The sequence below is a fragment of the Equus quagga genome, chromosome 15 (genome assembly GCF_021613505.1).
Source record: "Equus quagga isolate Etosha38 chromosome 15, UCLA_HA_Equagga_1.0, whole genome shotgun sequence".
In the NCBI taxonomy this organism is placed as follows: domain Eukaryota; kingdom Metazoa; phylum Chordata; class Mammalia; order Perissodactyla; family Equidae; genus Equus; species Equus quagga.
In genome coordinates, this window is record NC_060281.1 from 80,946,808 (window position 1) to 80,974,794 (window position 27,987).

The following is a 27,987-nucleotide window of genomic DNA, read 5'->3' on the forward strand; positions in this document are numbered from 1 at the left end:
AACAACCACAATAACAAATGTTTTTCACCCAGCATTAGTCCGTTTATAAAGGCCTATCGCCCCAGACATGAAAAGAGGTGGAAAAGGCCACGGAGAGACCCCCTGGAGCCCGAAAGCAAGCAAGCCCCCAGAGCCTGCCCCTCCGACCAAGCGAATCAGGGACCGGGCCCCAGGGCCACCTCCCTCAAAGTCCCCGGCCCCACCACCCGGAGAACTCACGACCCCGTTCCCACTCGCTACCCGCAGGCCGTAGACCTTTACCTGCTCAAGGCCCCCGCGCACGGGGTCGGCGCCACAGCCACCGCAGCCTCAGCCTAATACCCCCAAGCTCTGCCAGACCCGGGGCAGCGGCCGAGGCCCGACCGCCATCTTGTCCCGGGGTGTTCGCTCTGAGAGCTCCGCCGGGCAGCAACTACCCAGTTCCGGGCAACGACAGTTCCGCAGAGCCTCTTCGCCCGGGAAGGAAAACCTCCCTACACCTGTCCTCCTCTCCGGAAACTGAAAAAAGCGGAGCCTTCAGGAGCAGGATAAAGACCTGACTCAGCCGAGAGGAGATGCACCCCACCCCAGCAGGACAGTTTGGAAGTAAAGCGGCCGACGCCCTGCCGCACAGCGGACCCCTTACGAAGGCGCCCTCTGCGGGGCGGAAGTGGGGAGCCCTCTGCCGACAGCGGAAGTTCCCGCCCCGGCCCCGCCTCCGCCCCCGGCTCGTGCGAGCTGGGTGTTTCCTGCCTCTCTCACTCCGGGCTTCGAGACTCCGGCGTCCTCCGACTTTTCATGGTAAGCAGGGCGGTGGCCGCCGACTGGGGCTTCTGGACGGCCGAGAGAGCGGGGCAGAGGCCGAGTAGAGGGCACAGGGATCCCGAGGAGGGGGTGAGATGAGGGGCTGTCGCGATGGGGGAGAGGCGGTTGGGGGATTGGATGGGGGCGAGGCCGGGGGTGGGGGAAGGGCTTTGGGTGGAGAATTGAGAGGATCCCTGGCTTGTTGGGGACCCCGGGAAAGGGCATTTGGGTTTGGGGAGTAGATGTGTGTAGGGGTGAGTAGGGGAGGGCAGTCTCTGAGTCTTGAGAGTTTGTTGGAGGTGGGAATTGGTGATTTGTGGAGAGAACAAAGAGATTCATTGAAGATGGACATTTGGGGGGGGAATGAGGATTTAGTGGAGGTTGTGAAAGCGAATGGGTAGGTTATAAGAGGGCGAAGTGGGATTCCTCGGGGCGGAGCGTTTGCGGTTTTTGGAAGTTGTGGCTGGAGTTTCTGGGTTTCGGAACGTCTGAACACCTGGGCGAGTGGAGTGGCGGAAAGAAAGAGAGCGAACCGGCGGGCGGGTGTGAGTTCGGTGCTTGGAACTCCGCGGAGAGATACCGGGGGCTTGAGGTCAGGGTGCCCTCGCCACGGTGTCCAGTGCCTTAACTGGGTACCTTATCCAGTCACTTCCGTTGAGGCCCGAAGTGGCCCCACCTAAGGAGCTGGAGATGTTTCACATGCTGTCTCCCAGTTGTGGGAAGGTTTGTGTGCTTGGAATCCTTCAAGGGTCTGTTACCTGAATTAGCTCTTTGTCCGTGGGTGGGAATGATCAAAGTTCGGTCCGTATTCCTCCTTTTACTTGTGTGCCGCCTGTTTCTTCTCTAGAAAGTGCTGTCTTTAAGGAAGATCAGGCCCAAGGATACTGCTGAAGAAAAATTAGTCAACCTGTATTTGACTTGGGTCTGCTCCATTTTGTGCAAATTAAGGGCCACCTGAGGAGAAGGCAGCACAAACCCAGTGGTTCTCAAACTGTGCTCCCCAAACCGGCAGCATCACCTGGGAACTTGTTAGAAGTGGCCAAATTTCTCATCCTGCTCCAACCACTGAATCAGTCTGGGGGTGAGGCCCAGCAATGTTTTAACAAGCCCTGCAAGGGATTAGAGTAACAATTTCTTGATTTGGGCTGTATGATGGAAGGGGCAGGAGAGTGGGAGTCAGAGAATTCTAATAGTACTGTTTCTTAATTTCTTCTCCCAAAAATGTGAGCTTCACGATAACATTTTCCTCACTGGACCATTGAGAAAAATGGGCCAAAAGTTAGTATGCTAAACACAGGAAGAGAAGAGAATTCAGCAAAACACTCGGAAATAGGCAGTAGCTGTCCTATATGTAAGTTTTGGGTGCAAAATAATGGTACAGTTATGTGGCTGGGTGAATTTGGTTGAAATGGACAGCAGACTTTTCTGAGTTGTAGAAATGCCCCCAGTTTGGGGAAGTTTTATAATTCGCCTCAAGGCAGTGACTCTTAGATCTAGCTGGTTAAAGAAACACCTTAGCTTTGTGGCTCTTGCCTCTTGCTGCACGTAACATCACCTGCAGAGCTTTCTAAACTAGTTTGAGCTGCCATGCCCCTCCCCTCCCCAATTTGATTACTTGTGCTGGGGTGAAGTCCAGGCATCAGTGCTTTTGCTTGTTTGTTTTGTTTTCTGAGGAAGATTGGCCCTGAGCTAACATCTGTGCCAGCTGTCCTCTATTTTGCATGTGGGTCGCCACCACAGCATGGCTATGGATGAGTGGTGTAGGTCCATGCCTGGGAACTGAACCCCAGCCATCAAAGTGGAGGGCACTGAAGTTAACCACTAGGCCATGGGGTGGCCCAGGCATCAGTACTTTTTAAGCATGCCCAGGTGATTCTAGTACAGCCAGGGCTGGGCACCTCTGGTCTTGAGGAAAGCTTGAGGGGCAGAAGGGAAACTACACTAAGGACTGGTTGCCAAGTACTTTAACATTCACTCTCTGAGGGTTGTTAGGAAGATTATGGCTTTAACTTCGCTTTACCAGTTAAGAAACTGACACTCGGTTCAACCACTTGTCTGAACAGCACACAGGAAGTGGTGGAACTGGGACTCAGTCCCCGTTGGCCGATCTCTCCATCAAACCTTCCACACGCACATTTCCCCCAACACACACACACACACACACACACACACACATATGCATGCATGGGAGACAGGTCTGCAGAGATTTGTGTAGAAAACATCTGCAGGTGAGGGATTTGGTGCCTTTTTTCCTGTTGTACTTGCCCAGGTCTCCTTTCATGTCAACGGTCCCCCTCCAGCTGACTTTTGTTTTTAAGCATGCATACAGTTGCTTCCTGTCTGTGGCTCTGAAGCTGTGAAGTAGGGGCGTGCTTTTGTTTGTGATGCTGTGGTTGTTTTTATGCCTGGGTGGGAATTCACTGGGCCAATAGAGCAAGAGGTTGGGGAGCTCCTCCAAGACCATGAAGTTAGTTATGGCCTAATTAAGGCATGCAGAAATTTGTAGAGTAGTGGGTTGCAATTTAGGCTGCATATTGGAATTACCTGGGGGAGTTTCCAAAGTTCTGTTGCCCAGGCCACAGCCCCAGAACAATTACATCAAGATTTCCATGGGTAGGACCCAGGCATCAGGATTTTCTTAAGCTCCCCAGGGCATTCCTATGTGCAACCAAGTGGAGGGCCCCTGTTTAGAATCAGCAACAGTATACTCAGGGAAAATGGAAAAGAGAGAAGGCTTGACTTATCCATCTAACTGGAATAAACTTCTTTTCTGATTCAATAGAAACGGTAACCAATACCTTCAGTATCATTACCTCTCTGTTTCTTGTAACCAATTTTGTTCTCTCCTGTGCCAGCTCCCCAACCTCATTAATAACGAAATCAAACCTTTGAAACAAGTTAAAAAGCAGGATCCCAGTAGCGGTGGCCTCTGTAGAGAGGTTTGCTGTGAGAGGCTTGTTGTGTCCTCAGCTCACCGTAACTCAGGCTCAGGGACATGAACACAGCCAGAACATTTTTTCCAAGGGCCTCTTCTGGTGTTGAGAAGACTGACCTTTGGAGGGGTGGGCTCCTGAGAGGTTCAGAGCTTTCTTTGTCTGTTCTGGAGTCTCAAGCTAGAGCAGGATGGTTTCTGCCTTCATCTCTTAGTGATTCAGTCAGCTGTGCATAGAGCTGGAAATGGGCTTCAAAGAGAAGATAATCTGAGACTTGGCGAACATTCTCAAATAGTCGTAGTTTGAGTGCTTCGTGTCTGAGTATTTGCTCTGAGCCAGGGGCTGTGTTGAGTGCTCTCTGTGGCATCCCTCACAGCAGCCCTGGGAGGCAGGTGTGGCTGTTGTCCCCATTTGATAGATAGGACTTGACTCAGATGACTTGTCCGGACTCCCAGAGCTGGGAAATGGCAAGGCTGGGGACTTCAACTCAGGTCTGACTTCCAAACCCAAGCCCTCAGCCACACATTGCCTCCCATCTTTTTTCAGAGCTTTTTTGAACTTTCTAAAGAAGGCGAGTAGGGCCCCCCTTCCTCAAGTTATATGTTAGAGCTCTGTATATACCAAGCATGACCCTTGATAAAATCATGGGCTCCAGGCGGGATTGCCACGTCCTTCATTTACTCCCTTACCAACTCACTTTGGGAAGTGACTGAACTTCTGTGGCTGTGGTATCAGAATCTCCAAAGCGGAAATAACAATAGCCATCTCCCAGCGCTCTTTGGATTTTAAATGGTCAAATGCGGTGGTAGAAAATAAAACAGTGGGATCTTCTGGGAGGGAGGAGTGGGAAAGGGGCCTGGAGGAGCTTTCTGGAGCAGTGGAAATGTTCTCTATCTTGATTGGAGGCGGGGTTACACAGATGCATATATTGACCAAAACTCATCCAACTCTACATTTAAAATGCACTTTATTGTATGCAGGTTATCTTTCAAAAGGTATTGGAAAGCCAAAAAGCAAACAAAATATACTTTATGACTTTTTTGTCTGTCTGATGGGAGGTGCCTTAAAAAACGTTACACCATTTCCCAAAAACATATTTATTTTTGTGTACATGTAGATTTGAAAGGGTACTTTAAAAAGTATTTCCATTTTGGGGCAAATTTCTTTAACCCCTCCCCCCCAAAAAAACCACCCGTAACTATAAGCCTTTTTTTCCTCTCCAGGTCTTCACAGTTTTTAGAAACTCTAAGCCCATAAGCTCCTGCCATCATCCCAGGGACAGAGTTTTTCTGGGGGAAACGATTGGTGATAACTGGCAGTGTTGGTTTCTGGGGACTGAGTTCAAAGGAAAGCGAAAAAGGAGTGCCTGCCACTTCCTCTTGGCCTTTCTTATATGTTTGGTGTCAGGCCACAGGGACCCCAGGTGAGCTAAGCCTGAGCTTTTGGAAAATTGCCGCCTTCTTACATTTTCCCTTAATGAAGCAGAAACAGTTTCTCGAGAAAACACTTTTCTTTCCAGGAGGCCATTCCTCCTCCATGTCACTCTGCAGGGCCTGGACACCAGTCCCCCAGTGGTGATTTCCAGGCCACTCTTTTGGGAGGATGGAGGTCAAGAGGTCCACCATGGCCTGTGCTATTAGTGGTGGATGGCAGGTCGCCAGCTGTTAGTCCCTTTCCCATTCAAAAAGTAACACTTGTGTTTTACTAATTGTAAATGTAATACGTGTTCCTTGTGGGAGATCTGGAAAAGATGAAAAGGCATCAAGAATTTTAAAAATAGTCCTTTTTCAGTATCGGGGTATAGTTTTAAAAGTTTCATGCTGTCAGTGCCCTCCAGTCAAAACCCCCCAGGAGCATACCTAATAGTCATACAGTCAAACTAGTTAAACAGTCTGTTTGTCAAATAGACAAACAGAACTGGGTTTATTTACTTGTTGCCTTGAGGGAGAACAGTGGGCCGTTTCAGAAAGAGGATTTGGGCTGGTGTTGGGTGATTTGGGGGGAGGTTCAGGGAAGTGGGGCTTTGCTCTGCATTGGATGCTGTCAGGAAGCAGGACTGAGGCTGTGGTGGGGTCTCAGTAATCCCCGTTTGGAAGGTGGGAAGAATGGAATGGGGCTAAAGCTGTAGTCGGTAAAGCAGCAGCAGTGACTCATAGTAGCCAGGATACGGGGATGTCTGCTCATTTTTGGGTTTTGGATGATGTTCTTGTTTTTGTCTGTGTTCAGACATAATTATGGAGTGGTCTTGTTTGTGTCTCGATCCATCCGTCAGCCACTGAGTGGCCGTGTCTGATGGTGATGTGCTGTGAAATCGTTTGTGTTCAGTGGGGACACCAAGGCCCAGATGTGAGTGCCAGGCCAGGTCGTGGCCGTCAGGGGCCTCTTTCTCAGTGCTGTGCCCCAGAGTCGGTAAAGAGTCAGCCCACTCTTGGACACCTCCTCCAGCTGTAGAATTTTACCCACTCAATAAACGTTTTCTCTGAGTACGCATGTGCCAGGTGCTTGTCTCCTTTCCTCCCCCTGCTTAATCAGACACATGTCCATTTCTTTGAGATCTACCCGATAGCTGGCAGTGCTGTTAGGAAGACATCATCGGATCTTGCTGTTTGGGGCGGTGCTAGTACAGGAAGTCTCTAATTTTGCAATAACTTGCTTCCAAGAGCTCTGATTTCTATTTAGTCCTCAGAAACATTTTTTCCTTATGGGAAGTATTAAGAAGGGTTATTGGGATTCCCCTCTATTTCCTAAAAGCTTATTGCATCTGTAATTCACCTGAAAGGTGGCACTTTTAGCTGTTCAGTGGTGTGTGGCAATAAGGAGATGAGACCTGGGCAGTGCCTTAGGCTGCTTTAGGATGCAGGCAGGGTGTTCATTTATGTAGGCAGTGGGCAGAAAGGAAGTCCTTGGAACACAGGAGTTAGTGGCAAACTTGTGTCCATGGAGTCAGCAGGTGAGGTCAGTATATGAGGCTATCTGGGTGGGGTTTGGGGCAGACTGGGGAATGCCCCAGCATTCCATGGGGGGCAGCCAGTACCCCGGCTCCGACCAGTTGTTGCCCTGCTGGCCCTGTTGGCCTCTGATTTTAAGAGAAGCCAGAAATCCAGATTTTTCTGTGGACTCTCCTGAGTTGTCAGCGTTGGGAGCAAACTTTGTTTTAAGTGCAGTGTATACTTGGACTAAAGCAGAACACAGCTGGAGGCCGGATTCAGCCAGCTGGCTGAAAGGCGTCAACCAGGCCTGGTGCCCTGTGTCTTCTCCCCTGGCAGGAAGAGATGTCAGGAGAAAGTGTGGTGAGCTCAGCGGTGCCCGCAGCTGCTACCCGCACCACTTCCTTCAAGGGCACGAGCCCGAGCTCCAAGTACGTGAAGCTGAACGTGGGCGGAGCCCTCTACTACACCACCATGCAGACGCTGACCAAGCAGGACACGATGCTGAAGGCCATGTTCAGCGGGCGCATGGAAGTGCTCACCGACAGTGAAGGTAAGCCCAGCCTCCAGAACTTGAGAAGGCTTCGTTCTAGTGTGGAAGACCAGCATTACATGGGCAGCTATCCTCACAGTATGGGCTTCCTGTCATGCTCAGTGTTATCACGGTGTGCAGGGAGCCCTGAGAGGGAATAACTGGGAGACTGGGTCTCATCTGGGGGATGTGGTCAAGGAGGGCTTCCCTGAGGAAGTGACATTTAAGCTGAGACCTGAAGATGGGTAGGAGTCAGCCGGACAAGGACTCATAGTCTTGACTTAGTTGTTGATTTGCTGTGTGACTTTGAGAAAGTCCCTTCCCCACTCCAGGCCTCAGCTCTGTAAAATGGAGGCTGGACTAGCTGTCCTCGTTGGTTTCCTTCCAGTTCTCTCACCGATGGTTCTGTGACTTCAGAGTGAAACGCAGGTGTGAGAGCGGCATGAGCATTTTCTTTGGGCCCTTGGCCTCCTAGGGTGGTGTCCTGACAGAGACTCACATCTCCCCATTTAGTGTCTGGTGATCCTAATCAAGTTGTTTAACCTGTTCGACCATCTGGGGAACGGGCACAATGATACCCGCTTCGTGGGGCTGTCGGCACATAGCAAGTAGTCAATAGGTGTATGTTCAGTGCTTGGGTTTTTTTTTCTTGGAGAAAGTCATGTTAGTAAAAGGCAAAGAACTGTTTAAAATGGTCCTCCCATACCTACTTCCTACCCAGTTGGAACAATCAAGAGCACCTGGCAAGGGGGACCATACTTACCTGGCTGGGTTTACGGGCAGGTCATGTGAGGTTTAAAGATGGCCCTGTCCTTCATTCCTTGGCTCAAGATTACTTAAGACCAGGCCAGACCACAGGCTGACTTGACCCTGCCCTACCTGTTCCTGAGGCTGGCCTCCATGCTGATGTCCATGCCTTTCCAGGGACAGTGTTCCAGGGAGGGTGGGTGAGTTTTGACACAGTAGGTGGGATTGGGGGCCCTAAGGCTGGTGTGCACAGTGTGTTCTCCGATCCTAAGAGGGCCAGAGCTTGGGCACTCTGCTGGTTGGGGTGTTGCCCTCTGTGTCCTGGAGGAGGCCAGGCTGCAGGGCTCACAGTTCTGCTTCCCCGGGCTTCCCGTGAACTCTGGCTTCTGGCCCAGCAGCAGGTAGATGAGGTCGGAGCCCCAGAGCTGCCTTCTGTGTCTCAGCCAGAGCTTTTTATGAGTGGGAGGATCCCCTTTGCTCTGCTACACCCGGCACTGCCCATGAGTATTTATGGAAATCAAGACAATAGCGCCCTAGCTGCAGAAGGAAACAGACCTTATCTGAGAACCCAGGATTGTTGTGGTTTTTCTTCCGCCCTACCCAGTCTCTGGTGTGGCTCAGGAAAAGCGGCTGAGTCGCTGCGGAAGCAAAGAGGAAGCCTCGTCTCCTTGAAAGCCTTGCCTTGGTGGCCTAATGCCATGTCACAAAAGAGACAGAGTCCTCGAGCTCCACATCCCCCAATGGGAGCTGCGTGGGAGTGGTACCAGTGGGCCTGCTCAGCTTTCTAAACACCAGGGAAAGAGGATGTCCTTTCCCTGGTGCTCCCTGGAAAGCCCGACGTCTCCAGGAGGCAGTGCTGTCTGACACTCCAGGCCCCAGCTGTTTTCCTTTCACTAGAACTCTAGCCCCTCCATGTCATGATGAAAAGCTCACAGTCTGGCATTTTATGGTGTTATTTCATTCAAACCTCACCGTGCCCCTCTGAGGAGTGGGTGCTGCTGTTACCGTTTGATGAGTGAGAAATGCACGTCTCAGAGAGGTGAAGCGCTTTCTCTAAAGCTATGGGGCTAGAGAAGGTGGAGTGACTGAACCCAGGACCTGTTGGCTCTTCCCGTCCGCTGTCCAAGGAGGATGTGAGCCCAGCCCCCAGGCCAGGGCGCCTGAGTGTGGCAGCCTTATGGGCCAACCTCTCATTTAGTGCTGAGGGCCTTTTGGGGCCTCGGAAGGCCTGGCGTGTCAGGCTGGGTGGCTGGTCCTCCAGCCAGCGCTGTGCCAGGCAGAGCAGTCCCGTTGGCCCCTGATGAGGACACTGCACAGGTTGAGCCGTGGCCCGATGTTGCCTCAGGTTCACCCTGCCTGCATTTCACGGCTTCATCCTGGCTTTTAGTTAGGAAGCCTGTTAGCTGCAGTGAAGTTTGCCACAAACAGGCCGAAATGCCAGTCCAGCAGTGTGGCGTGCCGGTTAAAGAAGAAGGGCTCTGAAAGTGCAGAACGGTGGGTGCATGGTGTTGCCAGAAGTCTGTGCAGTTTGCCTGAGAAACTGGTTGCTTCCGGGCAGGGGGCCTGGGGTCCAGGGCGGGTGGCAGACTCTCTTGTGCTTCCTGCCCTTCTGCCTGTGTGAGCTTCGTATCGTGTGTTTGTAACTCCTAAACAGAGAGGAACAGGGGTGTCGGGGTGAGATGGCCCTGGGTTTTAGTCCTGCTCTGTCACATGGTAGCAGTCCCGGCTAACATTATGGAGCTGTTTCTGTGTGTCAGACATTGTGCTAATTTAAGCACTGGTGATGTGACATTGGGCGAGTGAGTTTCTGTCTGAGCCTGTTTCCTTGTTTCGGATTGTTTGTGACTGATGCTTTTCAGGGTCGTGTGGGATTAAATGAGGATTTTAGAGAGCGCTTGGTGGAGTGCCTGACACACTGGGAGACTCAGTAAACGGCAAGGTTCTTCATTGATGCACCTGCCTGGGGCAGGGTGTGGAGGCAGAGGCTGGGAGGGCTGTGGTGGGGGACAAGTGGCCCGCCTGGCCTGAGGGACGAGTGTGCTGCAGTCCCAGTTACCTGCTCAGTGGGGGGCTTTTCTGAGAAGATGAGGACCCTGTGGCAGTGAGCAGGCCCCGCTCAGACTCCTCCCCAGAAAGGTTCAGTTCTTGCAGCCCCAGCTTTTTACTCAAGTCCTCATCAGTGTCACCCTTGGTCAGTGTCGCCATTGGCCATGGATTCATGTGGCACCTTTTGTAGTAAGAGTTCCGTCTGTCACTCACCTGTAGTTCCCTGCTTCGTCCCTGTTGCTTGCTCTGGCACTTTCCCCCCTCAGATGGTTTCTGGTCTCTTGCTAATGTTTTGGAAGGAGGGCGTTTGTAAACCAGATTAAGGAAGAGTCATTAATCTTATTATTAGCACACTTCCCTCAAAAACTAGTGGGGAAGTCAGTGTGGCGTGTAGAAACACTGCCAACTCGTTTCCCTGAGGTCTCAGGCCTCTTGCCGTTGGTAAAATTCTGAAGTACACTGAGAGCTTAGAAATTGTGACTGATATGACAGACTCCCCTGTGCCCCCGCTCAGACAAGGCGTGGAATGCTCCCTGGACTGATGGGGCTGCTCCTTGCCTTCGCTGTTTGCCTGTCTCCCTTCGGGAAGTAACTGCTAGCCCGGCTTTGGGGTCACCAGGTAGACATCAACCTGGGCTGCACAGCGAGTCAGCCTTGGAGCTAAATCCTGCTGCCTGGGTCCCCCCAGAAAGCCAGGTGTAGCTGGGCAGGGCGTGGTGGGGCATTAGGACTTTGAAAAGGTCTCCACGGATTCTAACGTGCAGCCAGGGTTGAGAACCACTGTTGAGGATCTTTCCATGAATTGCATTTGCTACAACTGTTTATGTCCCTAGACAGTGTCTCATTGGTGTGTTTCAAACATTATATAAATGGTGCTGTATTGTCTGCAGGCTTTTAGCTTTTGCTTTAGTTAGCATTACGCTTGTGAGGTCAGTCCATGAATGAGTGGCTCTAGTTCAGACATTTCCCTGCAGTCGAGGGGTCCGTTCTAGGAATGCACTGCAGTTTGTGGATCCACAGTCTGTTGATGGTTATTTAGATTGTTTCCGGTGTTCACCAGTAGGAGTATTCTCATTCTTGAACCCTCTCCCTGTGCATGTGAGTTTCTCCAGGGCAGTGCTTCCCAACCTTTGCCACAGTGTGGCACACTGGAAATTCCTATTTTTACTTTGGTAAAAGAAGAGGCTTTGGACTTCCCAGACCCCAGCCAGCCACATCAGGGGCTGCAGCGTTAAGGTCTTACCCACCTTTGGGAGCTCTGTCCTAGAGTTTATTTCCAGGAGGGGATTGGGGATAGCACCCTGGGCTTGATTAGATGTTAGCAGTTGTGTCAGTTTACATTCCCCATAGCAGTCTGAATTTTTGCCGATACGGGGCACTGTCATTTTTTTTTCTTTTTTATGCTGAGGAAGATTCGCACTGAGCTAACATCTGCTGCCAATCTTCCTCTTTTTGTATGTGAGCCACCATCACAGCATGGCCTCTGACAGATGAGTGATGTAGGTCTGTACCCAGGAACCAAACTCATGGCACTGCAGTGGACTGTGCCGAACTTAACCAGTAGGCCACCTGGGCTGGCCCTGTCACACCTTTTAGTTATTGCCAATCCCGTGGTTAGGATATGATGCTCTGTTATTTTATTAAACATTTCCTAATTTCTAGGGTGTTGAGCATCTTTCTATGTTTATTGGTCATTTGTGTTTCATCTTTTAGCTGCCTGATAGCATCTTATTTACACATTTTCCTGTTTTCCTTTTTTTTTTCTTCTTGCTTTGTATAAAAGTATATATTCTGGATCCTGTCTCTTTGGTTTTATGTTATAAATGTTTTCCCCCAATCTGACTTGTCTTAGCTTTTTTTAAATTTTTTTGAGGAAGATCAGCCCTGAGCTAACATCTGCTGCCAATCCTCCTCTTTTTGCTGAGGAAGATTGGCCCTGAGCTAACATCCATGCCCATCTTCTTCTACTTTATACGTGGGACGCCTACCACAGCATGGCGTGCCAAGCCGTGCCATGTCTGCACCCGGGATCTGAACTGGCGAACCCCGGGCCGCCGAAGCAGAACATGCGCACCTAACTGCTGCACCACTGGGCCGGCCCCATTGTCTTAGCCTTTTCAATGGTGTCTTTTGATACTTCAAAGTTTGTCGATTGGTTTTTACACTTAGATCTTTGATCTCTCTCACTGGTGCTCCAGGGATGATTTTTGACCCACAGGGGACATTTGGGACTGTACAGAGACATTTCTGGTTGTCACAGTTGGGGGGGTAGGAGTGCTGCTGGCATCTACTGGCTAGAGGCCAGGGACGCTGCTGCATACCCTGCAGTGCACAGGACGGTCCCTCCATAACAGTTATCTGGTCCAACATGTCAGTAGTGCCAGGGCTGAGAAATCCTGCCCAGAGATTCTGATTTAGGAGTGAGGCAGCTTCCGAGAATCTGAATTTGTAACAAGTACTTTAGGTGACTTAGGAACAGGCAAGTTTAGGAACCACAAACATAGCGAGGATAAATACCTTGGTATGGAGAGGAGAGGTCAGTGAAGGCTCCCTGGAGGAGGGGAGGGAGGGGAAGGGGAGAGGAAGTCCGTGGTGTGCTGGCAGGGCTGGGAGGAGGCGAGCCTAGCGGCCCGGTTTCCCTGACCCCGAGAGAAGCCTCCTCTGGGGTACCCTGAAAGCCATGCAGATGCCCTCCTGGGTGCTGGAACAGGCCACCATGGACGCTGTCACTGCTGCCAACGCTCCAGCAACGATGAGATGTGGAAAGGGCTTGTCGGCAGAGACCTGATTTGAGGGCTGCCAGTAGACCCGGCATTGCGCTGTGTGCTTCCTGTACGTTCTCTCATCAGACGTGTCTGCCGACCCTGTGAGGCACCATTTTTAGCAGACAGAACTGCTAGACAGAAAGGTTAAGAGAAACGCCCACGTCATCCAGCACGTAGGCACAGAGCTGGGCTTCGGCAGAGACCGGCGCTCTTTTCCGCTGTGCTGTGTCTGTCGCAGTGCCCCAGAGCCCGTCTGCGCCCCGCTCATCCTCCCCAGGCTGCACTGACGTGGACAGCCTTCCCGTGTGCTCCGTGGCGGCAGGAAAGACGCCCCACAAGCGAGGAGCTGCTTCCCTTCCGTTTTTCTTCTTGCTAGGCGTTGGAGCTGTTTCGAAGGGACAGATTCCTGCTTTCAAAGCAACTAAGATATTTTAAAGTCAGAATGCTAATTGAAACCTCATGGAGAGTGCACCCGGCTCCTTTGCCCTTATTTGTCCAAACTATGATTCCTTCGCCGCAGGCATTTCCCAGCGGCATTCTTGAGCCGGCGCCCAGTGTCACAGTCGCTTATTCATTTACGGAAACTCTTGACCGTCCCTGGATAATTGATTTCAGGGCCCGCCCTCTTTCCAAGCAGCTGAGTTGTCCAAGCATCAGACAGAAGCAGAACGGTTTCTTCCCGGGGCAGCTGGGTGGAAGTGGGGCCATTTCTGTAAAGACTGAGGGCCTCCTTGTCTTCTCAGTTCCCGTGAAAGGAGTTTTCCTACAAGTTTCTTACTTGTTTTTTGTCGTCTGGTCCTGCCTCACTTACTTAGGGATGTCATGAACCTCTCTGAGCCTCTGTTTTGATCTGTGGAAAACTGAGGGGCATGGGCCTCCCTCAGAAAGAACTGTTGGGAAGATAATATGGTCTTTCCCTACCTGTCGATTCACTGGAAGAGAAGCACTGGACCCAGGGTGGGTTAGAGGCTGCAGGCTAGTGGCTGCGGACCCCCTGCAGCCTGCAGATGTGTTTTGGTTGCCCTATGGTGGGTTAATGACTGGTTTTTAAAGAAATTAGTTTACCATTCTTTAAAAATCGGGAGATTTCACAGAGAAATCCGCCTTTCTGGCTTTGCTTGGAACACCAGAGGCTCACGCAGCCCTGGGCCCACATTCCTGCCTGGCCAGTCTCGCCTGGAGCAGGAAGACCCCACCAACAGGGGGTGGGGCGCTGCCCTCTGGACAGCCTGGGGTCTCTGCACCCGGCCCACCTGCACTCATTTGTCCTGCTTGCTCAAGGCCCCTGTGGCATCTGGGCTGCATGACAGATACTGAGTCCGTACCTTGTGTCTCATGCAGAAAGCAGCAGTGGATGATGGCCAGCAGTCACTGTCATGGTGATGTGACTGACCGCGCCTGTGAAGGCCTCTTCCTCGGCACCAGGGTTCCACTCCAGGCTGCACGTTTGCGTTGTGTTTGCCCCGAGTGGAGATTATTCTTCCCGCTATACTTGGGAACCCGTCGCAGTGTGGAAGTACCAAGTGGAAGGCTCTGGAGGGAGGAGACCAGACCTTTAACCGAAGGCCCAGGAACCATGGCCTGAGGAGTAGCTGCCTGCGGGAGCATGGAAATGGCCTTGTCATCAAGTGCCCTGGTGCTTGTTGCAGAGTACCAGCTCGTGCACCAAAACCACGAGGGCACGCTTGGCTGGGCTGGATTTGGGGGACAGTGGGGGTAGAGGAGGTGAGCAGGCTTGTGACTCTGGGCATGCAAAAGGTGCCTTTGCTGCTCTTGGCTTTTGTTGGCCTCTGCCACCAATGCAGGGCCTGGGGGTGTGCGGGAGACTCAGGGCAGGGCTCAGTGGTGGTAGGGTGGAAACGTGGCCCTTCTCCCACGCTGTGAGCAAAGGGAGTGGGAAAGCGGGGTGTAAAATTACTGATTCCTCTTTAAACCTCCTAACCGCCCTGGGAGTGGGTGCGGTCTCCCTGTGATGTGTGGCGGGAGACCCGGGAAGCCCCCTGCCTGGGCCGCCCTGCTGCTCGGGGAGGCTGGGTCTTCCCCGGCTGTCTGGCCACTTTCTTGTGTTTCTTGTTTTCTGTGGGGACATACTTGGTCTTTGTTCCATTCCTGCCTCCCTTTCGCTCCCATCTTCTCTTCCCAGCTCCAGTCCTGTTTCTTCCTCTAAATGCTATTCCCAGGGACGTTTGCATTTCAGTAGAGGAATTTTGAAACCCTGTGGGATCTCTAGTGGAGGAATAGGCCATGCTGAGACTGGAGAGGACTGGAGAAGCTGAAGAGGCTCCTTTCTGGCCCCCACCCCCAAGAATTTTCCACCGTGCCTGGTTCTCAATAGCAGCTGAGATGTTTTTCTGTATTTAGTAAAAGTAAGGGCCATCTGCCCATGGTAGACCAAACTTCTTGAGGGCAGGGTCTGTCTCCATTTTCTCTCTGATTGCTGTCATTAGCCCATAAGTGCTTGTTTGGGGAGTTATGGGAACTTCCCATCTATAGCTGGCGATGCTAGTGAGTGTCTGGAGGTCAGGTCACCCTTGGGAGCCAGAGGTCGCAGTCTGCGGGAGTGAGCCTCTGCTTCCTTAGAGATGGCTTTATTTGGGAGTGTGAAAAAAGTGTTGTAGAAAGAGGGAGTAGATATTTTTCCCCCAGGAGCCTTTCCCCTATTGTTGGGGTGTGGTTATTTGGACCCATTTTCTCCAGATGTGGTGCACTAGGCCCCTCTTGGGATATACTTGTCTAAGGGGTTTCTGAGGGTACTTTAGAAAGATGCTCTTAGGCCTCAGGGGCCCTAGCGCCCAAAAGAGCTTCAGACCAGAGTCCAGAGTGTGGTTGTCTCCAGCCAGGAGCGCCTGGAGGCTGTGGCCCTGCTGCCCTGGCAGGGCTTGGTCAGCCCTTTGCTGGTAGCTAGGCAGGTGGGGCCGCAACCCTCTCTGGTCCTGCTTTCCCCTGGGAGGTGGAAGGAGTCAAGAGACACCTCAGTTCTCCTCAGTGCCTTCCAAGAGAGGAATGCACTCCTAACCAGCTCCTCCCTTCCCCTTCCTTCCACACAGGCTGGATCCTCATTGACCGATGTGGGAAGCACTTTGGTACGATACTTAACTACCTTCGTGATGGGGCGGTCCCCTTGCCTGAGAGCCGCCGGGAGATCGAGGAGCTGCTGGCAGAAGCCAAGTACTACCTGGTCCAGGGCCTGGTGGAAGAGTGCCAGGCAGCCCTACAAGTAGGCATCATTCTTTCCTCCGTAAGGGTGGGGAGGCACAGACCCACCTGCCTTCCTCATCTTCCCCCTCTGCAAAATGGGAGCAGTTCCTACCTCACTGAGATGTTGGGAGAGTTAATGAGTTAACCCTGGAGCCTCTCCCCTTTGGTCAGAGTGACCTCTGAGAGGCTTCCCTCTAAGGCTTAGGCCACCTAATTACTCTCTGGAGTATTTTAGTCCCCATGGTGTTGGGTCGTATGTACCTTGCAACTGTCAGTACTGAGCCATGGGGTGTATGACTTGATCAGTTTTCTGGACCCATCTTGGGACTTGTTCTCACCGCACAGGTCATTGGTGAGAGCCCAGCACAATCTCTACAGACAGATACCCCTCACTCCTCAGCTGGACCTGGGGCAGGACCACTGGGGTCAAGTCGAGTGCTAGTAAAATCCCTACAAAACCAAAACACTTCTAGACGGAGCAGCCATTTATTCCAAGTGGAGTTCGGACATGGCAGAGAGTCAGAAGAGTGTCTTCAGGTGGCCATAGGAATCGCATTTTGTGTCTATGAGGCTCTTGTTTGTGCCTCGTCCGAGCCACATCTGTCTGGCTCTCTCCTGGAACAGTACCCGTGATGCCCAGCTCCTTGAGGACAGTTATTTCCACCCACCACCTCTGCCTTGAGAGTGTGGACTCGCTGTAAATCTAACTGGATGTTGTAGCCTTGCCTTGATTATTTTTATTCCATTTTTTTGTTTATTAAAGCACTGCGTGTACATCATTTAAGAAGTCACGTGGTGTTGCAAGGTTGATGTCAGTAACAGCGCTATATGCCCCCCACCCACCCCCACCCCTGAGGCAGCTTCTTTTAATTCTTTCAGCAATTCTCTTTGCTTTCATATTTCTTGTGTTGCTATTTATTGACATTTAAGTTTTCAACGTTATCTACTGGCATTACTATAGAAAATTAAAATTTAGCTCATGAACCACCCCCACCCCCAACCACTACTGAACTTACGTACACATATTCCTTCTCCTGTCTCCTAATATGGTTTATCACGGTTTTGGTTAAATCAGTATTCAGAGTTTACATTGTGATGTTTAAATATTGTGCAGAGTTGAGCCACAGGCTATACAATGATTATTTTCTTTCTCTTGTAACTTTTCAGTTTGCCAGAGTTAGTGATTGCTTCCTTGTTTTGTTTGCTTGGTTTTCTAAGAACATATCCCTAATTCAGCCCTAAGTTCTCAGAACGGTCAGTCTCCTGTTGGTATGCTCAGACCCATAGAGAATCTGTTTCATCTTTGTCTTGGCAGGGAGATGTGCCCCCTGGGTTCCCTTTCTGTGGTTTCTCTTAGTCTGAGTTCAACCTCAGGACTGACCTCTTCCTAGTTCCTGTCTCTTATATCTTTCTGTTCTGCTTTCTCGGAGGGTTTTTTCAGTTTTGTCTTTTCAACTCTTCCATTGAATTTTTCAGTTCTGCTATCTTATTTCTAATTTCCAAGAGCCTTTTCTTGTCTTCTGAGTGTTCTTTTTTATACAGCATGCTGATCTTGTTTCATAGGATGCCATATCTGCTCTCATCTGTCTGATGATGCTATTGGAAGTTTTCTTTCTGCTCCCTACATCGTCTCTCTCCTTGCCTTACTTTTTCTGTCTGTTTTAGTTTCGGTCTCATGTTTGAGAGGCTTTCCACGTATAATCTGATGATCCTTCGTCTGCTGAAATTTAAGAGCAAGGCCCTGAAGAGCTGATAGTGCGTGGGTGGTCCTGTTGTCCAGTGGGCCTCAGTCGTGATGACTTGTTCAGCAGGAACCCCAATGTCAGAATCTCTAAGCCTTTTTTTAGACAGGCAGTTCCCTGCAGAGAAATCCTCCACTCTCTCGCCTGGTGGGTGTAAGCCTGACTGCCGCCTGCTGAGATCTGAGCAGGGGAAGGGCTGGGCATGGGGGAGGTCACCGTTTAGTGTGTAGACCGGTCACTTAATTTCCTTGTGTTCAGAATAGCAACTCAACTCTGTCCTCTCTTGCACAAACCACTCCAGGAAAGTGAATCTTTCTTCTGCCCGACTGGGGAAGGGGGTCCATCTGGGGGGCTCAGTGGTGCTTCTGCCCACCAGCGAGCAATCCTCCGCTCTTGCCCTGTGCCCAGCCTTCAGAGCTGGTCTCGGCGGAGTCTCTAGGAGTCTTGCCCATCTGCTGACTTGGGTTTCAGCTTTCTCCTTCCCCTTGGTTATCACTGCTGTCATCTGCTTTCCAGCCCTGAATTTTTGACATCTTGTCTGCAGACCTCACTTGCCCTGTTCTTTCTCTCCTTATGGACTTGGGCCTTTATTGTTGCTCTGCAGTCTTTGTAGTGGGGTTTTAGGAGCTTTGGATTCAATCACGTTCACCTGCCGCGTTTCGGGTTTACTTTTGAGTGGCTTCCTGGGCTGTGGAAATGTGTCATCATTTTTAGTACTCATTGAGCACCCTGGCATATGACAGCCCTGGCCGGAGAGCAGCCTTCCTGGAGAACCTGACGCTCGGTCCTCCCCTAATTCACTGGAGGAATCCTCCTCTCCCAGGCACGGCTGCCCCATTTCCCCTCGCCAGCCTGTCTTTGCCCAGCAGCTTGGCTTAAATTATCCAATGCTGCCAGGCCCCCTAGGCTGAAATGTATTTTGTTCCCGCAGAACAAAGATGCTTATGAGCCTTTCTGCAAAGTTCCTGTCATCACCTCATCCAAGGAAGAACAGAAACTTATAGCGACTTCCAATAAGGTAAGCCAGAGGCTCCCTTGTGGCTTTCTGCTGCTACCAGAAATGATGGGGTTTCTTCTGAATAAGTTCTTCTTCTGAGTAAGTCCTGTGTACTTGCCTGAGCATGGCCTGAGAAGGGGTTAAGAATGGGAACCTACAGGTCATGCTGTGTTCCCCTGGCTATTGGGTCGTGCCATCTCCAGGCCCACTCCAGTGGGCAAGTCCACTTGTCTGCCTCTTCAGCCTGGGGGCAGGGCCCCAGCCCTGTGGGGAGCCAGTGGGTCATCGCACCTGCACTTGAAGTAACTCTCTTCTTCTCTCTTAAAACAACCACAGCCAGCCGTGAAGTTGCTCTACAACAGAAGCAACAACAAATACTCATATACCAGGTAAGCGTCAGCCGGAAAAGACACCTGCGCTGTCTGGGGGAGCTGCTCACCCCAGCCAGGCCCAGCTCCGCTCGTTCCCTTCAGATGAGGGTGGCCCTTCCGCACCTCTGGGATGCCCAGATAGATAGATTGACTGCTAGATGGATAGCTAGCTAGCTTTGAGATGTCATTCACACGCACCATAAAATGCCCTTTTAAAGTATACAACTCAGCATACTAAAGGCAGCTAGAGGAGTCTTTTTTTGAGGGTCACTGGTTTTACAGAGTTGTGCAACCATCACTACTTACCTAGTTTTAGAACGTTTTTATCACCCCAAAAAGAAACCTTGTGCCCGTTAGCAGTTACTCCCCATTTCCCTTCAGCTCCTTCCCCCTACCTCTAAGCCCTAGGCAACCACTATTTTCCTTTCTGTTGCTATGGATTTGTCTACTCTGGACATTTCATATACCGTAGTCCCCCCTTATCCACGGAGGGTACGTTCCAAGACCCCTAGTGGATGCCTGAAACTGCAGATAGTCCAGATGCTGTATATGCTAGGTTTTTTCCTGTGCAGCACAGTATGGGTGTGCTGGATAAGGGGTGAGTCATGTCCCAGGTGGGACAGAGCAGGGTGATGTGTGATTTTAATCACGCTACTCAAAGCAGCACACAATTTAAAACTTATGAATTGTTTATTTCTGGAATTTTCCATTTAATATTTTTAGACCACAGGTGACTGGGTTACTTAAACTGCAGAAGGTGAAACTGTGGATGAGGGGGACTACTGTAAATGGAATCATATTATGTGGCCTTCTGTGGCTGACTTCTTTCACTCAGTGTAATGTTTTCAAGGTTCATCCATGTTGTGGCACGTGTCAGTACTCCATTCCTTTTTATGGCTGAGTAATATTCCATTGTGTGGATAAGACCACATTGTGTTTATCCATTCATCAGTTGATGGACATTTGAGTTGTTTCTACTTTTTGGCTCTTATGGATAATGCTTCTGTGAACATTGGTTTACATGTTTTGTGCAGACGTATGTTTTCACTTCTCTTGGGTCAATACCTAGGAGTAGAATTGCTGGGTCCCATGGCAACTCTAGGTTTAGTCACTGAAGAGCTGCCAGACTGTTTTCCAAAGTGGCTGCACCATTTTACATTCCCCCAGCAATATGTGCAAGTTTCTAGAATGCCTTATGGCTCTGGGAACACGTGGCTCTCAGTCAGGAACTTGAGGCATGTAGGGGGATTTGATGGGGTTACTCAAGACCCGTAAACTGGCCGAGGATAAAAAGTCCCGCTTGGGCAGTTCCACTCTGCCACTCCTGTGGCGTGGAGCCCCGTGTTGCTGCCCTGGCGCCCTGTGCCCGCAGGCCCAGTGTCTCAGCGTCCGTTTCCGGCTGTTGCAGAGCGCCGCTTTAGCCATGCTGGCTAGGAGCACAGGCCCAGCAGAGAGAGCTACCTTTTGTTTTGGCCTCAGGCCCTTAATTTCCTTGTTTGCACAGCGGGGACTATACGTGCCTTTCTCTTGGAATTATCGTGAGGTTGAAATGCGATAGTGGAGATAACGGGCCCAGCGAGTGGTGGCAGTTACCACCAGCTGTGGTCACCTTATCAAATGCTCTTTTGCAGCAATTCTGACGACAATATGTTGAAAAACATCGAACTGTTTGATAAGCTGTCTCTGCGCTTCAACGGAAGGGTCCTCTTCATAAAGGATGTCATCGGGGACGAGATCTGCTGCTGGTCCTTTTACGGCCAGGGCCGCAAGATCGCCGAAGTCTGCTGCACCTCCATTGTCTACGCCACTGAGAAGAAACAGACCAAGGTAAGGGCTTCGAACGCACGCTTCTGAGTGGCCGGTCTGAATACGTACTTGTACAACTTCCCTTTCCACTTGAGCAAAATAAACTTGAAGAGGGAAAGGCTCTAAAAATGTTTTCCTTGACTCGTGGTTGCGTAATCAGTGTTAAAATATTCATTATCTTTTGGGCCCTGGAAAGATCCAAATGTATGCCTTAGAGAAACAGAATTGTTTTTCCTTTCTGACACTCTGCAAGTAGAGACAGTCATACTGCACCTAAGTCCCTTTGCCGTAAATGTTGATTCAGACATATCCTCATGCCTGTGTGCACCTCACTGCCAGCGTTCGCTCCTCCTGTCGTCAGGGATCAAACACTGCCTGTATAGTTCCTTGCCCTCCACCACACAGCATCCTTTCCCACCAGCATGGCTCCATTCTCCTTCTCTCATCAGAGGAATGGCGCTACCTTCAGGGTCTTGGCCTTGGCTTCCTAGTCATGACCTACTACTTATTTGCCATCTGTCTGTCCTCTCACCCACTGATCGGGAGCAGCCCCCAACCCTCACCGGCCTGCGTGGCATCCCTTAGCTCCCAGCCTTGTGGGCTTTCTTCCAAGCACACGACTCCCTGACCGATCTGGACTCTGGACCCATTTTTATATCATCCCCTCCAAACCAAGAGACTTGGCCTCTCCCTTGACTGCTGTCGCTGTGCTGTCCTGCAAAGATAGGCTACACTGCAGGTGCTATTGGTAATCTTGTCCACTATCAGTTGAACTTCACTCCCTTTAAGTGCTCTGCTTGCCTACCCTCCCTGGGCTATGCGACTGGGCTTTCTCTCTCTCTCTTTTTTTTTAAATCATACCATACATTCTGTCATTTCCTTCTCAACCTAAGGGAAATCTCATGAACAGGAACATGCAGTAGGTCTGCCAAGGGCCAATTTTCATGCCTCTGGTCACCTTTCTACAAGCCTGCTCAGGTTATTACTGTCATTGCTGCTCCATCTCCAGGAGCACACAGTTCTGGAGGATTCTGGAGCTGGCCTCAGAAGCAAAAAGCAAATGTGAGAAAAATCACACCACAAAGTAGAAACCAGAGTTGTGGGATTTTTTTCTTAAATATATTTTTTCCTTACTATTCAGAATATATCCTAAAAGATACATATTGTTTCAGGGTAGCCAAGAAGGGAAAAAAACTGAGATCCTTTTTTCCTTCATAGACATCTGGGGGACCAGAATCGTTCGCTCCTCTTGCTGCATCTGCAGGACACACGCTCTTCTCTCCTGTGAGCTTACTTTTAGGGCTGTAAATTCCACCTGTAACTAGACTTCCCACTTTGTCATGCCTTGATCTTTTTTTTTCCCCCCCATATACATGGTTTACCTCTGCCCTTGGATATTAAAAGGATGATCATCAGATTGATTAAGCTTTAAAATATTGACTTCACATTTCCAGAGCTCAGGAGGAGCAAAGAGACCACGTGGTCTGGTCCCAGCCGTTTAGAGATTAGCGGCCGGGTTCCAGAGCGAGCCTGTACTTGTGTTTGTGAGGCTGATTGGTGGTAGGGCCAGGACCCCTCCCCCTGGCTCCCTTTGCTCTGCCATCCTGTCCCCAAGGCCTCCTCCTTTATCCAGGGGAAGCATGTGACTTTGGCTTTCCAAGGAGTTGGTGTTGGGGACGGCTACTCCTACAGGAACAGGTTCCTCCTTTATCTCACCCAAACCTCTGGGAGCTTTGCTTTGGAGCCAACACTCGTGTTTTGGTGTCTCAAGTAGCTGTACAGATACTCCATTTGGGGTTTTGTTTTACATAATTGCTATCTTACCTTCCTTGGCACAGCATTCTAAGTGCTTTATTATTGCTTTTCATCATTATGTAACTTTTTTGTGGTTAAGTTGGAAAAGGTATGACTTGCTGAAATTAAGCAGATGTTTAATATGTCCATTGTCCATTTGGTTCTTAATTCTGACTCACTGAGGGCTAGGTGATAATTAAGCACAGAATCTGCCCCTCGTTGGTCTGTTTTTGTTCTGTTGCTCAGATTGATCGCTTCTGTTGACCTGTCTTCAAGTTCATAGACTCTGTCCTCTATCATCTCCGTTCTGTTCTTGAGGCCCTTTCAGCAAGTTGGTTTGTGTGTGTGTGTGTGTGTGTGTGTGTGTGTGTGTTGGTTATTGTACTTTTCAGTTCTACAACTTTCCCTTGGTTCTTCTCTCTATCCTCTTTCTCCTTGCTGAGACTTCCTATAATTGCATTTGCTTTAAGAGTGTTCACCCTTACTTGTTGCAACATTTTTATAGCAGCTGCTTTCAGGTCTTTGTCAGATAATTCCAGCATCTTGCGTCATCTTGGCTTTGGCATCCGTTGATTATCTTTTCCCTCAGGAGTTGAGATTTTCCTGGTTCTTGGTACGCTGAGAAGTTTTTAATTGTATCCTGGACATTTGGAATGTTGTAGGACTCTAGGGCTTGTTTAAATCCTAAGAAGAATATTGATATTTTTGCTTTAACAGGCAATTGACCCAGCTGGCTTCAGCCCAACCGGCTTTCTGTGGGTGGTAGTTCCGACAATCGAGTTTGCAAAGCCTTCAGATCTGTGCTGTGCTCTGGGCCAGTCTGTGTCCTGGGTAGCGGTCTCGCCCATTGCTCAGTTCTTGAAGTCTCTGCATGCTGCTGAGCGTCAGATCACAACTTGGGGTGAGCCTAGGAGTTCATGCACAGCCTCGAGAAGCTGTTTTGCTACCTCTTAGTCTTCTCGGTACTTTCCGTTTCCCTGGGCTCTCCTTTTTCAGTCATCTGGCCAGAAAGCTGGGACTTTGGTTACCCCGCTCTGCCACATACTTCTTGTGACTTTGCCTGTATCTGGCGCCAAGCGGCATGAAGATAGAGAAAAACAGGAGCAGGGATTCACCCACCCCGTTGAGACCACAGCTCTTGTAATGAGAAGGTTCCCTCCCTCAGCGTTTGGACCCCCACAGGCTCCGGTTGCTGCCTTGGCCCTTGCTGCCGTGAGATTGCTCGGGGGCTGAGGTGCAAGAAAACAGCAAAAGGAAAAAGAAAGAAAAACAGGGAACTTGCCTGACACTGCATGTTGGGGGACTCTAGCTTCCCCTGGGGCACTCTCTGTCCAGGTACCCATTTCAGGCCTACGGGCAGGGTGGAGCTCAGGCTGGGGGATACTGGCGGGGGCGGGGGGAGGGAGCGGAGAACAGTAAGCTCACTGCTGGTTTGGTATTTCTGCAAGGTCTGGTCTTTCCTCCCAGTCCGCCTGCGACTGTTTACGTTTCAGAGTCCTCAGTCAGCTGCTGTGCACACTCTCTCCTGGTTTTGTAGCCTCCATGGGGAAGTCGGGGCAGGGTGTGCTCACTCCCATTTCTTCCGAACCCCAGAACCCTGCCCTTGAAAGCAGAGTCTCTACTCTGGGAGTCAGGTGCCCGGGACCCCTTGTGCGGCCCTCCTCTCGTTCATGGGGCCTTAGCCCCAAGGCAGCAAGCAGACACTGTGCTTTACCAAGAAGGAGCGATCCTGTCCATTTCAGGAAGGTCCTCAGCTGGTCCCTGTTCAAAAGTACACTGCTTTAAAGGCTGCTTTGCGGTGTGGATGGCTCGTGTGCAAGCTTTGTTTGTTATGTTAGTAGCAGCATGCCGGAAATGACGTTAAACATCCATCAGTGTGAACTGGTTAATTGCATTGTCACATTCTTTATAATTCCTTGATGGGGAATGATCTCCAAGTTAAGTTTTGGAAAAGAGGAAAGTGCAGAAGAGTTTGTGTGTTGGGCCACCTTTTCTGTTTTACAGAATGTGAGTATATATGTATATAGTGTGTGAATATATATATTTATATGTGTAAATATATATATTTATCCCTCAGAGAGGGCAAGATGATGAGAAGCATTGCCTTCAGGAAGGGACACTTACTTCACTGTATCACTTTTGTCTCTTGCGAATTTAGCACCTTGTGTAAGTGTTGCTTATTGAAAATAACAACTACTGTAAAAATAATAATGACAGTTTTATTGGGCCTGATTTAGCGGGATGGCCCTGCTCGGAAGTACTGGGTGGCGGCAGAGGTTGTGGAGTGTGTGTGTGATGCTAACTTATCTGCCCTGTATTTTGTGGGGACACAGGTGGAATTCCCTGAAGCCCGGATTTATGAGGAGACCCTGAATATTTTGCTGTATGAGGCCCAGGATGGCCGGGGACCTGACAATGCCCTCCTGGAGGCCACAGGTGGGGCGGCTGGTCGCTCCCACCACCTGGACGAGGATGAGGAGCGGGAACGGGAGCGGATCGAGCGCGTGCGGCGGATCCACATCAAGCGCCCAGATGACCGGGCCCACCTCCACCAGTGAGCAGGCAAGCGGAGCCAAGCCGCTGGCCCGCCCTCCCCCTCCCCGCTCCACACTCAGATCCTGTCCCGGCTCCTGGGCCCCTCCACTTCCCCCGGAGTCTGGAGATACTTTTCTAACAAACCAGATGATTGTTTTGATGTTTCTCAACAAGGTGATGGATTGTCTTGACCCAGGTGAATGCACCCCTGTTGTAGAACACGTCCAAGGTCGCTACTTTCCGTGAGAAGCCGAGAAGCCTTGGAGCCAGGCTCTCCTGGTTCTCAGAGGAAAAGTATGAATGGGTGTGAAGTGTACGTGAGAACTTTTATTTCAGTATTTATTTTTGTGGGTGTTGACTACCTATTTGAGCTTCTTGGGTGGCGTTCCCTCCAGGGTTTAGTTTGATAGCTCCAAGAGGGATCCCGCAGGTGGTGGCCACCAGAGGTGTGTGTGAGCTCCCTGTTTCCTAGCCCTCCCGCCCAGCACACTGGCTCCCAGTTCCTGTGCGCCAGACGGGGCCCAAGCCCCGCAGCTTTGCTCGCAGTGCCTTCTGCAACAGGATTTCACACCCATAGCTTCTTAGTAAATTGCAGCTTGTAGCAGTGGAGATGGGGCCTGATGAGCTTCGTGCCTCTAAGTTGTTCCTAGTGTAGCTCCAGATGCCCAGCTCTGTTTAAGGGGCAGGCCTGTTGCCACCTTGCGTGGGCCTGTGGTCTGGTATTTGTTGGGACCCCGCATCTCGGGCTCAGGGAAGAGCTGTCTCCGGCAGCCAGTGCTCTGCTCTGTTCTGGGCCCCTTCTACTTGCTCTCCTTGCTGAGCCACTCCATTCCAGGAAGGCCATGTGGCCTGGTAACAGGCAAACTGCTGCTCCGTGATCCATTCCTTCCTCCTCGGCCTTCTTCCCTGTTAAGCTAGACTTGCTGCCACAAGCGGATGCCCTACCTTTTGCTCAGAAATTAAATGTGGCCCCAGGTTCTCTGTCCTCTGAGCCTGGTGTCCACTCACACCAGCAGCCCCAGGGCAGCTCACCCGTCTCAGGACAGCCATCACCTGGGAGCTCCCCTTCAAGTCTTTGCCTCTGAGTTTTACACGGTAGGGAGTGGCCACCAGCGCACAGGTCCTCTTGGGCCCAGTTAGTGTCCACGTTCATGTGTGTTAAGGGGATGTGTGTGACTGTTGATGGGGATGTGTGCTTGTGGGCACAGGCGGCCCGCGCCGGAGCCCGGCTGTCTGCCTGGCGCTTGTGTCCGATGGATGTCTCGGTTACCTACCTCCCTGTCTCCTCTGCGCCCAGAAGGGACAGAAGTGAGTTGTGACTGATAATGGTGGTTGAGACTAGACTAGGTAGAGTAGTTCAAGGAGATGCGGATGTGTAGAAGGGAATGGATGGGTTTTGTCTGCTTTTCAAGGGAAACGTTACCGTCTTATACCAAAGGTATTCACGTGGGCAGCCTTTGACACAGTGTATTCCAAAAAACGAGTTTATATTTTGAAATGGTTTTTACAGCTTGGACTTTGTACGTACTGCCCTACTTGTGACAGTGTCTGCCTTTCTTTTGTATCCAGCAGCAAAGCCCACAATAAAACGTTAAAACAATCATGGTGGAACCTAAAAATCATGTATCGGGTAGCTGCTTTTTAAACCGTGTGCGGGAAACTTTCATGTCAGGCCATTTGGCTTTCGTTAAGTGCTGAGAAAGGAGGGGCTTAAAAATAACGTCTCGTAAATATTTTATACTGTTTAAGTTGTAAACACCAACCCTGCCGTTTGGGTTGAACTTTTTTAGAAAGTTAAAGTGAATGTCAGTTCTGATGTTTTCTGTAGGAATGGAAAAGCCATCATATAAATACTGTTTTTTAAATGTGTATGTGAAAAGTAAGTTTGTAGAATGATTTGTTTGGGCTCCTACACCTTATTACCTAATGTTTCTGGCAGTTTGTTTACTTTCACTTTTCCTCCGACTTTGCATTTGTAGTTTTGAATCTTTGCTCCCCTGGGCTGTGAGCAGATTCATAAGACATTCCCCAGTGAATGCGGCGACTGTTAGCTGCATCTAGCCGTGAGCTGACAGAGTGGTGGCTGGGCCAAGCTCTGTTATCCAGTATATTCTACAAAGAACTGATTTTTCTTATGCTAGCACTAAGGGCAAACAAAAGTCAATATTTATATTTAAGAACCATGCAAGTAAAACACTGGTGTAAGATTTGGTAAAGAGTTCAGTTTATTACATCGGAATAGCTTACAGTTTTTTAAAAAGTGGATCAGCGTTTGGTCCCTTGTAATTGAGTTCAGTATTTTTCAAATTCGCCCTCTGATTGTGGTGACTGGGGGCTGGTACCCGAGGCAGTTCCTGGCACAGCCTCTTCCGGGGCCTCGTGCAGTGGATTAGGGGGTTAATCGCTGTGCAGGCACCCCCGCCCTCAATTAGGAGTGTTCACCTGTACCTTACAGCAGCTGTTCAGACCTAAGTGTGACCGACACTCAGCCCTTCCTCCAGAGTGTGTGCTATCTTTAGGGCTCCACCCGAGTCACTGTAACACATCTGTGCATCACTAACCTTTCCATCTCTCTGTGCTATGAAAAAAATGCTATAAATTTTAGAAGTAGTCGCTGTATGTTGTACAAGCGTTTGTGGACATATGTAAAATAAAAGTTACATAATCCCATTTAAATCTGTTTTCTGGATCTTTTCAGAAACGCCCAGCACAATCGAGCCCCTGAACTGAGTTGCAGTTTACAGCAAAGAGAACAAGGCAGAGATCCTACATTCCACTTTATCACCTTAAAGTTGCTCAGGGCGGAAGAGA

At 50.3% G+C, this 27,987-nt stretch overlaps 2 protein-coding genes across 3 annotated transcripts in view; one reads left to right on the forward strand and one right to left on the reverse strand.

Annotated features, from left to right (window-relative positions):
* UBE3B (ubiquitin protein ligase E3B) overlaps positions 1 to 541 on the reverse strand; it is a 50,053-nt gene extending 49,512 nt beyond the window's left edge. For both annotated transcript variants that reach the window (XM_046640053.1, XM_046640054.1), the window contains exon 1: positions 262 to 541. The gene's annotated coding sequence lies outside the window, so the exon portion shown is untranslated. The remainder of the gene's footprint in view (positions 1 to 261) is intronic.
* KCTD10 (potassium channel tetramerization domain containing 10) lies at positions 541 to 27,852 on the forward strand. Its single transcript, XM_046640056.1, has 7 exons — positions 541 to 780; positions 6,983 to 7,196; positions 15,781 to 15,950; positions 18,605 to 18,691; positions 19,007 to 19,059; positions 20,673 to 20,868; positions 24,975 to 27,852. The coding sequence occupies exons 1-7, from the start codon at positions 778 to 780 to the stop codon at positions 25,197 to 25,199; spliced, it is 948 nt and encodes a 315-aa protein (XP_046496012.1). The 5' UTR covers positions 541 to 777; the 3' UTR covers positions 25,200 to 27,852.
* The last annotated feature ends 135 nt before the right edge of the window (positions 27,853 to 27,987 follow it).